A 13,752-nucleotide genomic window follows, 5' to 3' on the forward strand; every position below is an offset into this window, starting at 1 on the left:
GAGTGTTAATATTGTTAAAAGACTGAAAAACCACATCCAGTGCCTCCCACTGCTGGACTTGGTGGTGGAGGAGCTGAGTAATTGAGTTCAGTCCCAGACAGTACAAGGGAGTGCAGTGGCAAGTCCAGGCTGGACATGGAGATAGAAAGCAGGAGGTCAAGTACATGCAAGAGCAAAATAGTGAATTTCACAGCAAAATTGTTGAATTGATGGCAGCAAGAAAACAGAATAACACATGAGCTTAGATTTATTGAGATTCCAGTGCCTTTCAGTTGAATGAAATTGTCTACAGCACCATTTCAGGCTCTCTGCAGTCTTACTCTAGCATCCATGCATCCATTTATACTCACTCCCCTTTCTTGTTTTACATTCTCTTTGCCTCTCTCAAGACTAGAAACCATTTATTTCCCTCTAAAATGCCAAAGACTGTATGTCCCAAGCTATATTCAGTCTCCACTTTTACATTGCTTTATCCAGCACCTTTTTAAGGAGAACAGTTTGAGATGCCACCACTTTATCTTTAATTACTCATTTGGTAAAATCAGGCAAAATGCTGCTGCTTATGGCAATAGCTGAAAATCTGATCTGAGCAAACACTGCAGACACAGATCAGGATGCTTTGTAGAATTAATGCCTTTGTAGAATACTCATAGGGTCTTTGGACAAGTATATAGCTGCTAAACTCCATGTTTAGTTAATTGCCCTGCAAGCTTTTTATCTTCTTAGAATCAAGAGAGTAATTGTCCATACCTAACTCTTAGCACTGCGTGTAGGAAGTGACTGAAGACTGAGGTTACAGACTTACAGTCCAGCAAGTTACTTTATTCATCAGTGGTGGTGCATTTAAAAGTAGAGAAAATAAAAGTCAGCCACACCTGCTGCAGTTTTAGGCTGCATGTAAAAGGGTGAAAAGTAATAGAAGAAAAATAACTATTTGTGTGGGTTTTGCAGGGAAGCTTGGTCGCTTTCCACCGAGGATGCATTACCAGGCCACTCCTGACAGCCGAGCTGCCCCTCATTTTCCAAGGTCTCACCTTGCTGAAGCAGTTGCCAAAGCCAAGGCAGGTGGAGGTGGTGGTGGAAGCACTGGTGGAACTGGGAGAGGTCTTGTTGGGCAGATCATCCCTATATATGGATTTGGCATCTTCTTATATATCCTGTACATTTTATTTAAGGTAAGACCAACATAAATTTAATAGTGAGGGAAATAACAATTAAAAGTCAAAACAGAAACAATAATCCCATTTGTGTGTCTGGTTCCATTTTAGCTTTGCTCAAAAAAAATGCTTATGCTGGACCTTTGACTGGGGGTTGAAAGATTGGTGTATCCTGTGGTTTTTGCTATTGCAAAGACTGTGGCTATGCATGCAGGGATGGGTTGCTGTGATTCTGTATTGCCCTCTGACCTCTTACAATTTTTTTAAGGATTATATTTTCCCCGTGGAAAATGTGTATGTCTGGAACAATGTTAGATTAATTTTGAATATAAGAATACATAGTATTGTTTTGTATTATATGTGACTATGTATTATATATACTTTATATGTCATGTACACAGAGAAGATGAGAGAAATAGGTAGCCTGCAGCCTCTGTACAGAGCCAGCCAGGATCTTTGCTGCAGGTACGAAGTTGGTCAGGAATAATGCCAAAAAGCACTGCTAGAGGGACAAGTGGGGTCACATATAATTCCTTCAGAGCCTGTCCTTTATTTCACAATAATTGCCCGATGCACTGGCTTTTTTCCCCTCCTGTACGTAGAAGCATTACAAGATCAGGCTGGACCAGATAAATATTCTAAAATTAAAATGTTACTTTTGATGAGTTACGCTTTCACTATGCTTGAAAGTAGCGTTTGTTCCAAGTGTCTTTCAGGAGTTTTCAGCTGGCAAGATCTCCCAAGCATCTTTCATGGTTGTCTGTTCTTGCTGCTGGGCATGCTTTTCTGTGGTTAATTTCTGGCATATTTTAGTTTTCTGTCCTTTTTCTCTGTTGCCTTTGGGGCTTATATATTATTATTGCTGTAACTCAGAGAAGGGTCGTCTTTTTTCCCTCATCAGCTGGCTTCCAAGGGAAAAACTACTGCTGTAGAGCGGAAATGCCCTACTGCTGCACCTGGAAACATGAAGAGGAAAATCAGTGAGTATGACTTCTGAGCCATAGCTTTTGACTCTGTAGAGGCACGCTCCAACTGGTTTCAAGTTCTGAGCACAGTGTAAAGCTGCTGTTTCCTTCCCCCATAAAGAACAAGCCAGAAGCTTCTGTGTTGGAATGAGCAAGAGTTAAAGTGAATTACTGCACCGGCACTTTCTAATCTCATTTGGCTAATGAGACTCTGCATAGTAGCCTGATCCCAAGCCCCTCTGGAAGCAGTGGCTTTTTGTGAGGTTCACTGAATTAACTCTATGGATTTGCTGAAAAGCTATGTAGCTAATGATTAAAAATGGATAACAGGATGTCCATCTATAATCATTCTATAATCCGTAATATTCTAGTAATAGTATATAAAGATATTATTAAAAGCTAGCTTCATTTTTTTTTTTTTCATTTGTGAATTCTTAGCCATCACCAGGGACTTCCCTGCATTTTCCCTTCCCTTTTTGTAACGCTCAAAGTTTTGATGAGTGCAATAAAGAAAGCAAACAGTATTCTGAAATGTTAATTGTGATTTTACCTAAACACCAGTGGGATAGATTCAATTATTTGTAGACATTTATTAGATAAATTAATAAGCTTACTGTTGAAGATTGGATCAGTAGTTACTTTAACAGTATTTAAATGTGTTGTGTTTAGTTGGCTAAATTGTAATAGGAAAGAAAAGTACTTAGGGCTTTATAGAAAGTGCTAGCAGTAAGGCAATTCTCTTAATATAACTGTAATTATCTTGACATTAATGCGTATATTAGGAATACCTACTGTACTCAGTGCTAGAGATTGTATTTATTGTATTTTCAGTGCACTTGTACTGCATTGTGCCTGATGATTTTGTGCAATTTATTAGCAACAGTAATTGTATTTTTTCCTCTAATGCTTGCTAAGAGAAACTAACTTGGCAGCCAGTTAAATATTTACCGTCATTATAACCCAAAGAACTAGTGATGAAAATTATTCTGCCTTTTTCTAGAGCTCTTCATTTGTATTCCTAAAACATTCATGGCGAGCTGTAGCAGAGCAGGGGACAGGTCACTGGACTAGGAGCCAGAAGACTGAGCCTCCACTTACTTAGTGACTTGGAGGGTGTAACTTCCTTTCTCTTTGCCAGTTTCCTTTCCACTATTTTTAAAAGTCTCAGACGTGCAAAATAATGACATCAGTGATACATTAAGTAATGACATTCTCTGCAGAAGAGAGGCCTTTCCAAAAGCAGGATGTTTGTGGATGGCTTTCTCCATTCCCGATGTGTTGGATTTCCATTGTGCCTTTGTGCTGCTCAGAGAGGTGTGCCTTAGGAGCCGAATGTTTGACTCCCCCAGGCTGGCTTCATTTTGTTCTGCAGTGGGAAACAGTGAAGTCTCAGCTGTAGGATTTTGAGCATGGCAAAAGCCAGACAAGGAGCTCCAGCATTTTTAGTGAAGTTTCAGCTGTAGGATTTTGAGCATGAGCTACAAAAGCCAGACAAGGAGCTCCAGCATTTTTGTTGATGTCCATACTGTTGTATCTTTACTCTTAACCCTTTTGGCTAAATTAAAGCCAGAGTGGGTGTTCCTGCCTGTATACATGTGTGCCCACTCTTGTACCACGCACACGGTGTTTTGAAAAGTGCATCCGTGGCAATACAGTGCTTTGGTCCCCAGACAGACACCATGTGTGTAGCTCTCGTGCATCCCAGTAAGCCTGGCAGACCATTAGCACTTGCTGCCTACCCTGGTACACCTGTGTGGGGTTGGATGCCATCAAGCCCATGAACTTTAATCACTTTGATAAAGATGTGGTTTCTCAAACCTTCGACTCATTAGAAAATGCTCAAGTGACCTTTTGTCTTTGTTCTCAAGGACTTAACAGGGAAATTCCATGAGAACTGTTAATTCTGCAGTACACAGTAAACCATTAGAGTTTCCTTAGGGGGGAAAAAAGAAGAAAAAATAGTATTTCTTTTGCCTAACTTTAATCTCCAGGGTCTTTACAGGGGCCCACTCACTCCGCTTACTGGGAGGTCGCTTGGGAGCCTTTGAAAGAAGGTGCTTTCTGTATATCCTGTTGCTACTGGCAGTAGTCTTCACCTTCTTACACCAGGAGAAGGAGGGAGACCTCTTCAAGCTGCACGTTTTAGTTTCCTCACAGATAGTTTGGTTCAGTACAGCATATGCTGCCTGTGATACATTTTCAGAGCTCCTGCTGACAGATCTTGGAACTTTGTTTGTTTTACAGCTGACTATGAGCTCACCCAGCTCCAGGAAAAACTGAGAGAGACAGAAGAAGCTATGGAAAAATTAATCAACAGAGTAGGACCTAACTGTGACAGGTATGTTTCACAGCGTTTTAAGGAGGGATTCTGCTCTGATTAGAAATTAAAATTTCTTACATTTGCTATATTAAAATAGCATGTTTATTACTACTTCAGATGCTGGAAATTTGATTTTACACATCACGCTTTTTTTTCAGTATATGTATTTAAAATAAATCAGATTTCCAGCTTCGTTTTCATTAAACAGAAAAGCAACTGTCCCTACCCTCCCTCTTTGTCTGGTGTGTTATTTGGAAGATAATGACAGGTCTGTATAAACAGAAAATAAAGTGCCTACATTTCAAGTATATAAACCAACCTGTTTTTTCTGAATTTTCTGAATGATTCCTAAGAGACCCATTTGTTTTATGTTATTTTTCAGTGCTGTGGATTATTTTTCTAAATAGAAATGCTGTTATAATCTATGTAAATGCCTGTTAGAATATCCATAAAATATTTCTTTAAGGGCAGAATTGGATAATAATCTGATTACGTAACTTAGTTCCACCCTGTAACCAGTAAATCCATGCATTTGCTTCTAAATATAAAAGAAAAAAGGAGTTGTAGAATCAGGGTTTAAAAATTTATTATTTTTATTAATGTTTGCTATAAATCTGAGATCACTATTGTACGTTATAAAGAAACACTGGAAGCAAGTCTGTGTTTTTCATAAGGAGTGTAACAACACATCAGTAGGACAGTGCATAACTGCAGTGTTTGAAAATTTTAACACCATGAATATCAAGGTGACATTTGCAAGCCAAAAAAAGGTGGCTGTCCATGTTGTAATGGGTGTTAACTTTGGCTGGATCAGTCAGTGCCCGTTTGAACCCACGCTGTAGGAACGACTCTGTGCCGACCTTGCACAGCGTGCTCAGGTTCCCTTCACTGAGCGTGTGGTCTTGCCCGCTTTGCACCGTGCCCTCTGTTGCGACTGCACTCATCTCAGCAAGGCGAGGTGCCAGACCTGCCCACCTTAGGCTAGGTTAGGCTAAGCCCAGCTGCCCTGGTTTTGTTAGTGAAACAGAAGGATACTTTATTGACTATTACTCATCTCTGTTTTGGAGAGCTAATGCAATGCTCTACACATACCTTTAAGCTGCCAGAAATAGGCTTATGAGCTGCCCAGATACTGTGCTGACTCTCAGAATAGGATATTTTTTTACTGAGAAAATGAGTTTAGGGTCTGATCCATTATTTGTTCCACTCTTGTGTTATTGGCTCAAAGCCTTTATTTAGGAGAACTTCCCTTCTTTGTTCAACCAAACTATTTATATAGATGGCTCTAAAGGCTTCAGGGGAAATTGGAATTGGAATCTAATAGAAAATTTTGTGTGTAGCCTCTTTAAAGAGAGGGGGAAAAGCACCTCTAGATGGAGCAAGTAGCTGTTTTTCAAATATACACAGACTGAAGCTTTCTTAATCTACACTGTGATACTCATTAAGTTTGGTAATACTAGATGAATGTCTTAAAATAAAACATATTGTTAGAAAGTATAATTAGAGCACAGAGTACAGTGCTAGGCTTATTCAATTTGGATGTTGATAGATTTAAATAAAAGGAAAGAGGAAGAGCAAAAAAGTATTTGAGCTCTATTAATTAATATGCAGTTAAACATTATCTTTGCCCATCTCTCAGTTTATTATTATATAAATCTCCCACACGCAGGCAGTCAGATGTCCTATACATTGCCAGCATCCTACAGTAGGTCTTCCCAGAGGCCTTAAGTAGAAATAGTGCATGGGCTTTGGTTTCTCCCTCTCTATAGGGAAATTTGTCTTTTAAGCAAGGTATCTGGAGGAGGAGTACTCTGAAATACTCAGAGACCTTGTGTTGCAGTAAGACAGCAGTGCTTTCAAATGAGCGTATCCAGCACATTAGGAATTTTCCTACATGAAATGCCAGAGCGGTGCAGCAGCATTGATTGATCCTGTTCTCTGAGCTGGCATATCCCCCCGTTGTGCTAAACAGACAGGCCTCTCTGTCTTCGTCCAGGTGATATATATTAAAATAACATGCACTTTTGCCTGTCAAAGGAGGATTAGTTTGGCAGTTCTGTTACAGCTTCTGTCAAAGGCAGCTAGCTGATGAAACCTTTTTTTGTGTGTGTGCCTATTAGTTCACATCTCAAATTCGACATCTGCATTACCAGGCTTTTGAGAAGATGCTGTCTCACACCTTCACTTGTTCTGTGGAACAAACTGCCACCACAACCTGAAGGGACTCAGTGCAACCTCCATATAGTGTTGGGACCGTATCAGCTTTCCAGACTGTGGGGCAATGTGCCCCTCAGGGTCAGTGCAGGGAAGTGACGTTTAGCCTCGTGATCTCAGGCGAACAGTTCAGTCTGGGGAGCTGCTCATGAAACCCGTGGGGCTGCTCCTGAGCTAAGTTCAGGTACAGACAGCCACGTGTGCAACTGTGCACAAAATCCTGCCCAGCGTCAGCACCATGATTACCATCGCACAGACCAGCAGAATGATGCTAATCTCTTTGGCTTTAAACCAGTGTGACTCTGCTGCCTTTAGTGGAGTAACTCTCCTGTCACTGGCATTCCCATATATGTAGAACAGCACAAAATATCCATCAAAGTGCAGCTCTAGTCACAGCAGTTAGTAAGAGGAAAAACTGAGGATGGATGCTGCAAGTTTTCAAGTTTATGAGAATTCAGGTGCCTGATACAAGGTTTAGATAGATACTAATCACCTAAATCCAAAATCATTAATCTATTTCCAGCTCCCCTCTTCCCATCTCACCCCTAAGATTCACTGAGCAGCTGTCTAATCTTGGAGATTATCTGTCTATCTCATGGTCTGGAGATCACCAGAGATCATCTGTCTGACCTCACGTACTGCCTACAGTTCAGCATTGTGCACGTGCTGAGGGCCACCCTCTCTGAGTAACAACTAGGGGTGACAGGTCCTGCCTAAAACACGGCAAGATTCAAGAGACTGCCACAGCAGTGCCCCAGTCCCCTGAGAGGCTTGAACTGTCACTTACACAGAGATCAGACACTTGCTCAAGAACAACTTGAAACTCAAGAGGAAACAAGCACAACAGTCAGAACCATTTTCACCCCTAAGTACAGCCAGTGTCTTGTTCTGACCTATGGAGTGAGTTAGTAGAGCTCAGAGCAACACTCTCTAAATAGTTCTTTTTTGTACATAAGATTTTTAGGACACTTTTTTTGGGTTTTTTTTTTTTTTTCCAGAGAAAGTAACATGTAATGACTTGTCCTGGTTTTTCTTAAAATGCTTCAAACAAGGCATGGCCCTCTAATTCCCACCTAACACTCTTTTAAAGGCCAGAAATCTCTGTAGTGTCTTTTGTACCATAACTTTTGCTTGTTTGTCACTTCTGTCTTGCTCTCACATTGGCTGTATCTTCCTTCCTTTCTTCACTTAAGTTTGAAGGCTCTCTGGCTAGATGGATAAACCTTTATACCACACTGAAGTGCAGGCCACATGCAGATGTTGAATAGCCATCATACTGCAGCCAGATGTCTTCAGACTTTGCTGCTGGGATGGACCAAACGGTTGGGTTCAAACTCTGTTAATAGTTTGTAATAATAGTGGACTGAATTCTGGTGTCTAATATTTTCTAGCAGGACTCAAAATGTTACAACAGACCAAGAAAAAAGGTTACTACAGCAGCTCCGAGAAATTACTAGAGTTATGAAAGAAGGAAAATTCATAGATGGCATCTCTCCTGAGAAGGAAGCTGAAGAAGCTCCTTACATGGAGGATTGGGAAGGTAAGCAAGAGCCTTTCTTACCATTACCCTGACCAGAAAAATTGAGTAAGGATTACTTATAGTCCCCAATACTTTAAAAATTTGTTGTTAACTTTATCCTTTTTCAGAAGTCAGTGTACAAACCTTGGCAAGAGGTGGTTTGTTTTCCCAACCATAATAGAAAGACAATAGATTTTGAGGCATCCAGCATTTCCTTTAGTGTTACACTACACTATCTGCTGCCAAGAGTGGCATATGAATAGTCACATAAGCTCCATCTGCTGCCGGGGCTTGGCTGCTGTCAGTTTATATCTTTCCCGGGCTAGATTTCCTGCAAAATTGTGAAATTCTTGGAAATCAGAACCAGTATGTTTTGGATAACTTACAGTTTTTACTTTTGATTAGTCATTCTTTGTTTGCTCCAGTGTTGTAAAAGTCAACTCCAGGAAGTCTGGCTTTTAAAAAATCCTTATTTTAATATCCTTTCTGTTCCTTGGTGTTTACTTAAATATGTTTTCAAGATATCCTAGTTGAGCTGCTCACTATTGTAATTTTAAATGCAGACTTAATTCCTTGCTCTTTAAGAAGCTTTCAAAAATGATCCAAAACATAAAGCATAAACAATGGCCTTGAGCTCTGTTTTCTTAAGTTCATGATGCATTTTCTAAACTGAAATGCACAGTCATTAACATATCTGTGGGGTTTTTTTCTACTTTATAAATAATGCTGTTTGTAGCAAAAGTCTTCAAAATATGAATCAGTCAACCTGGAGACAGAAACAAAAAAAGTTCATCTATTTAAAGATCTAAGACGTGATTTTCACCTGTTAGCTCCTAAAGCTTTCAACAAAGCTCAGATATTCACTCCTGAAAGTCAGGGTTGGTATCCTGGCTCCTGAAAAATCAGTAGAATTTTCTCATCATCTCCCAAGAAGTCGTGTTTTGCACATTCTTGCCAGGGATTTAATACCGTGATGTATACATGGCATTAAATAGATGCCACTTACAGTGGCAGTGCTCAAAACAAGTGGGCTTTTTGTGCATCCATCACTGAAGTCAGTACTACCTTTAAATGCTGGCAACACTTCAAGCTGCATATCACTTTATTCCTAAGGTTATCCAGAAGAGACCTATCCTGTCTATGATAATTCCGACTGCTTCAAGCGCAAACAGGACACAATCCTTGTCGATTACCCTGACCTGAGCCAGCCCTCTGCAGAAGAGCTCGCAGAAAGAATGGAGAGCATGGAAGATGAGGAGCATCTGTGCAATGAAACCCTGCTAACTCATCTCAGCATGGGAAGGGGCAGTCATGATTTAATGCAGGAAAAGGACGAGGTAATTGGCATCAGTGAAGAGGAGAGGGGCCTTCATTGCAGCCAGCACATTGAGGAGTGCTGCTGTGGTTATGAGGATGATGATCCTGCTGTCATAGCAGAGAATGCTGGATTCCACTCTGAGAGCTGCAGCGAAGGAGAAGAGTCAACCCAAGAGGACCTGTCTATGGAGTCAGAAAATGAAAATGCAACACTGAAAAAGCAAAAAGCCAGTGATTCAGATGAAACAGGCACAGTGAGAAAGCGCAACATGAAAGGACTTGAGTAACAGAGACAATAGTGGATGTTATCTAGATGGTGAACGTAGAGGTCAGAAACTGTCATTCCTGAGGTTTTTTTTTCTCAATGTAGACTTCTCTGTGTTCATCTCCTTGTACCAATTTCATTCCTGTGTTAACAATCAGTCACATCATTTACCTGAACTGGAAGCCAATGTCCTCTTTCATGTAGTCTTGTCAGGGCTTACCGTGATGTTGCCAGCAGTGCTCTGTCTTTGGTTTTTGGAGACTGGTATCTTGGAGCTGTCTATCAGAGGTAGGGAGGACAGCTGCTTCTCTTCTGCTTTCCAGTAGCTTTTTTTACATACTTGGAGCTTGTTTTGTTGTTTGGGGTTTTTTTGTTTGGGTTTTTTTTTTTTGCAATTGTGCAGTTGATCATTCCTGCCTAAATAGAGTTCTTTGCTCTTGTCCTTACTGAACTGCATCCCAGGTTTTTCTGACCATTTTCCAGACTAATTTTGGTAGAAATGAGCAGGACAAAAATACATTCCTTAACAGCAGCTAGACTTGGAAAGAGTTGGTTCAGCTGACAGCAAACAGCACTGAGGGAGCAGGAACGGGACGCGATGGTCGGGCGGTGGGGACCTAAGGCAGCAAACAACTGGGCCTCTGCTCCGCCTGTGTTCACTTCCAGTCCCACTGTCCTCTTGATGAAATGGGTAAGAAAGAGGAGTATTTCTACAGTGTGTACCAATTTCAAGTCTTTGAGCTCCCAGTTTGAAAAACAAAATTACTACAGATCTGGTAAAGTTAGGACTGATAGTATAATTTTCCATGGCTATGTGTTTTGGTTTGAATTCATATTAGCTTTAAAGGTAAAAATTCAGTTTAAACAACAGTGGAAGCTCCTTATGTTAAATACACGCTTTGTATAGATCATTTATCAAGGTATTTCTGACCTTGGGTAGGAAAAAACATAGTTGTTTCAAACAAATTAAGTTTAATATTTCTGCACAGTGTTCTGTATTGAAAAACACCAGAACCCCTATGACATACACAAGGTAAATTATATGAAAATACAAATATTGTCATTGCACATACTGGTAAATAAATACATTTACTCCAGAATACCAAAGAGTTTCTTTAAAAAAATTTACTTTGTAAAAGCACATTCTTGCGGGTTTATCTAAAACTCCATATAGGTCTGAACAGAACTGAGATGTTTGACTACTCAAAACAGGTCAAGACAGTCTTGTGTGCAAACAAGCATTACATATTACTGGCATTATGGAAAAACATGACTGGTTAAATATTAGTTCTCAAGATTAAGACTTTTTTTGTCAGTTTTGGTATTTTCCATTCTTTAAGCCCCATATAATGTAAAGGAAATCTAGACCATAACACACTCAAATTCTACTCTATATCATTGGTTTATTTAAGAAAGGCAAAGAGATGAATTAGATTATGTTTACTGGGGGAATAAAAACCAAAACAAAACCGAACAAAACAAACCCAAAACCCTGAACTAAACTGTTTTTTCATTTTATGGGGACAGAAACACTCATGTAGCACCTACATTTTCTGCTTCTTGACATTTAAGTACCCAAGTCAGGTGTATTTTCTTTTCAAGTCAGGTGTATTACAGGCAGATATAGTCCCAACACATTCTAAAATGGGTGTTTCTACAGCTGCTCCCAGCCCCTGTTCGATGAAGAGTGTTAGGACATGTAAAAACAGTTCAGTGTCTAGTAGGAACTTTCAGAAATTAACACCTCAAAAGTATTTACTTTTTGAGAGACTTCTAAAGGTGTATCAAATTATAAAACATCCTCCACAGATATTTTTCCCTTGTTCTCCTACTCTTGTGTATAAGAAACTGTTCAAAAAGGAGAAAGAAAAGCCCCAGTCTCGTAATCACGGGGTATGGATTGACTCACTGCATGGATCAGTCCCACTGAAAAGCCAGCTGAAAGGAAAGAGGAGCAGTAGATGGCCATTTGTAATAAATACTGACACTTACATGGAGAACATTTAAGAGGTTTGTTGGGGTTTTTTTAACCTTTTCCACATAAAGATTTTATGTGTTCAAAAGTGTTTTAAAATGAGTTTCAAATCACAGCATCTTTCAGAGCTATTTTGCAATAATTAATGTCAAGACAAATTAATGTCATGGTTTATGCTGCCAGTGTGTACAGAGGGAAAGACGACTGAGTAAACCCCAGATATCACCAATGGACATTTTTAAAGACTATACATGTGTTCATATGTGCATGTGCACAGCACATACATTTGCACATCTAACACTGGAAAATGTCAGGGGAAGTAATAAATTAAACCTGCTCCTAATACTGCGAATCCTGCCGTTCTGGTCCTGTACGTGTGCCCCGCTGTACTTTGTATGTAACTTCCAGGTGACCTTATTTTCCTGTCACCCGAGTACAAGATTTTTTATTTGAAGTAAACTGATAGTTTCAATCACAAGAAAAGAATTTTATACTTTTAAGATACTAACAAAACTAACAAAGCTCCAACATTTGTCTTTTTTCATACATGTTTTACAGTAACCCACTGTTGGGAGGTTTGTTTCTTACAGAAACTCCCTGTGCGATTTCCTAATTCTTGTCCATGGTCAGTTATCCAGTGTTATCCCTTAAAACCTGGGCTACTGTTAGCAATGTTTTGTTTCTCTAAATGCCCTGTTTAACTGCAGTGATGACATCATAGAATTTAACAGTATACTTAATAGAAAAGTTCACATTCTTCACTGATGAGACATTTCAGATCCCCCTTTGAGTGTCAACAAGGCTTCATGAGATGTACGTAAAAGCAAAATTTGGCCTCCCTTCCAACTGCACTTTTTGAAGTATTCATGCCAATACTACCCAATTTTTGAGATCCAGATAGGCCCACTTGTCAACAGAGGCAGACAAGAAGGCATTAGGACTGTTGTAGAGACACACAAACGTGGCACTGTGGAGGCACAGCAGAAGTTAGAAAGAAATTTTCAGTTATGTCAGCAGGCTTTGGATTAGGCCCTAAAGAGAAATAAACGGGTGAAAATGTCATCATGAAGAAATCTGCACATAAATCAAGCTGTTTAGGAGAGAAACAAATGGTATGGGCAGAGTTCCTGCCAATGTAATGCAACATCACCAGCGACCACCATAGTCTGTCAACGAATACTGAAATCCATTACTCGCTCTAAGCGATGCCAAGCAGCGTGCGGATTCTCCGGCAAGGAACCACCCTGCTGTCATTCCCCAGCACATCCTACTGCCGTGCCAGCACGCTGCAGCTCCTCCACATCTGTAAATAGAGCTTGTTTGCACTTTGCTCCTCTGGAACTGCACTCCTTGGGTCGTCTATGCCTTTTTCTGGGCTTAGGGCTCAAGACAGTGCAAGTCCAATAAAAAAGTGTTATCTTCTTCTGTGCAATGCAAACACGTGAAAAGTTCAAATAACTTAAAGAGCCACAGGTCCCAGTTTTTGCCTTCAGGAGGAGCTCTTTCTTCAGTATTGGGAGAGCTGCATCTTAGTGGCTTAGGTTGTTTCTTTGCTGAGCTTCCATGCACATCTTTGCAGCAGTGTCCTGTGACTGGTGACGAGCACACAGGGTGGGAAATGGCACACAACGAAAACCATGGATTGTTACACAGCAGGATGGCAGCAAGTGTGCAATAGTCGCGCTGCTTAGTGATAAACCCGTCCATAATAAACCTGTCGTGTGTGTTTGTCTTACACGGTGGCTGCTTGCATGAATGCTAAAATGGACTCTCATCCTCCAGATCCAGGCAGGTATAAATGAAGAAGAAAAAGAGAAAGGAAGATTATTTTCTGAGAAATAAGCATATTCCTGATGGGCGCTTTAAAAATGATCCCAGTTTAACTGGCATCATTTACACCATGCTCTGCTATACTAGTAAAGCAGTTGCTTTTAGCATACAGTCCCCAGATCCCTGGCATCCACAAAATCCAAAGGAAGCACACTGTTGTCAGGAAGCTTAAATTCATCATACCGGTGTC

At 40.2% G+C, this 13,752-nt stretch overlaps 1 protein-coding gene across 1 annotated transcript; it reads left to right on the plus strand.

Moving 5' to 3' along the window:
* Positions 1 to 959: 959 nt before the first annotated feature.
* RIC3 (RIC3 acetylcholine receptor chaperone) lies at positions 960 to 9,950 on the plus strand. The gene is made up of 5 exons (XM_010174554.1): positions 960 to 1,175; positions 2,059 to 2,137; positions 4,367 to 4,460; positions 8,051 to 8,196; positions 9,289 to 9,950. Exons 1-5 carry the CDS (start codon positions 978 to 980, stop codon positions 9,777 to 9,779), a joined length of 1,008 nt encoding a protein of 335 aa, XP_010172856.1. The 5' UTR covers positions 960 to 977; the 3' UTR covers positions 9,780 to 9,950.
* The last annotated feature ends 3,802 nt before the right edge of the window (positions 9,951 to 13,752 follow it).

The sequence above is a fragment of the Antrostomus carolinensis genome, unplaced genomic scaffold (genome assembly GCF_000700745.2).
Source record: "Antrostomus carolinensis isolate BGI_N321 unplaced genomic scaffold, ASM70074v2 scaffold28238, whole genome shotgun sequence".
Classification (NCBI taxonomy): domain Eukaryota; kingdom Metazoa; phylum Chordata; class Aves; order Caprimulgiformes; family Caprimulgidae; genus Antrostomus; species Antrostomus carolinensis.

What these genes read in the sequence shown, in the direction of transcription:
- RIC3 (XM_010174554.1), top strand. Translation starts at nt 978, where the DNA reads ATGCATTACCAGGCCACTCCTGACAGCCGAGCTGCCCCTCATTTTCCA. An exon ending in AAACATGAAGAGGAAAATCA is followed by an intron (nt 2,138 to 4,366) that starts GTGAGTATGACT and finishes TTTGTTTTACAG; the next exon opens with CTGACTATGAGCTCACCCAG. An exon ending in TTACATGGAGGATTGGGAAG is followed by an intron (nt 8,197 to 9,288) that starts GTAAGCAAGAGC and finishes TTTATTCCTAAG; the next exon opens with GTTATCCAGAAGAGACCTAT.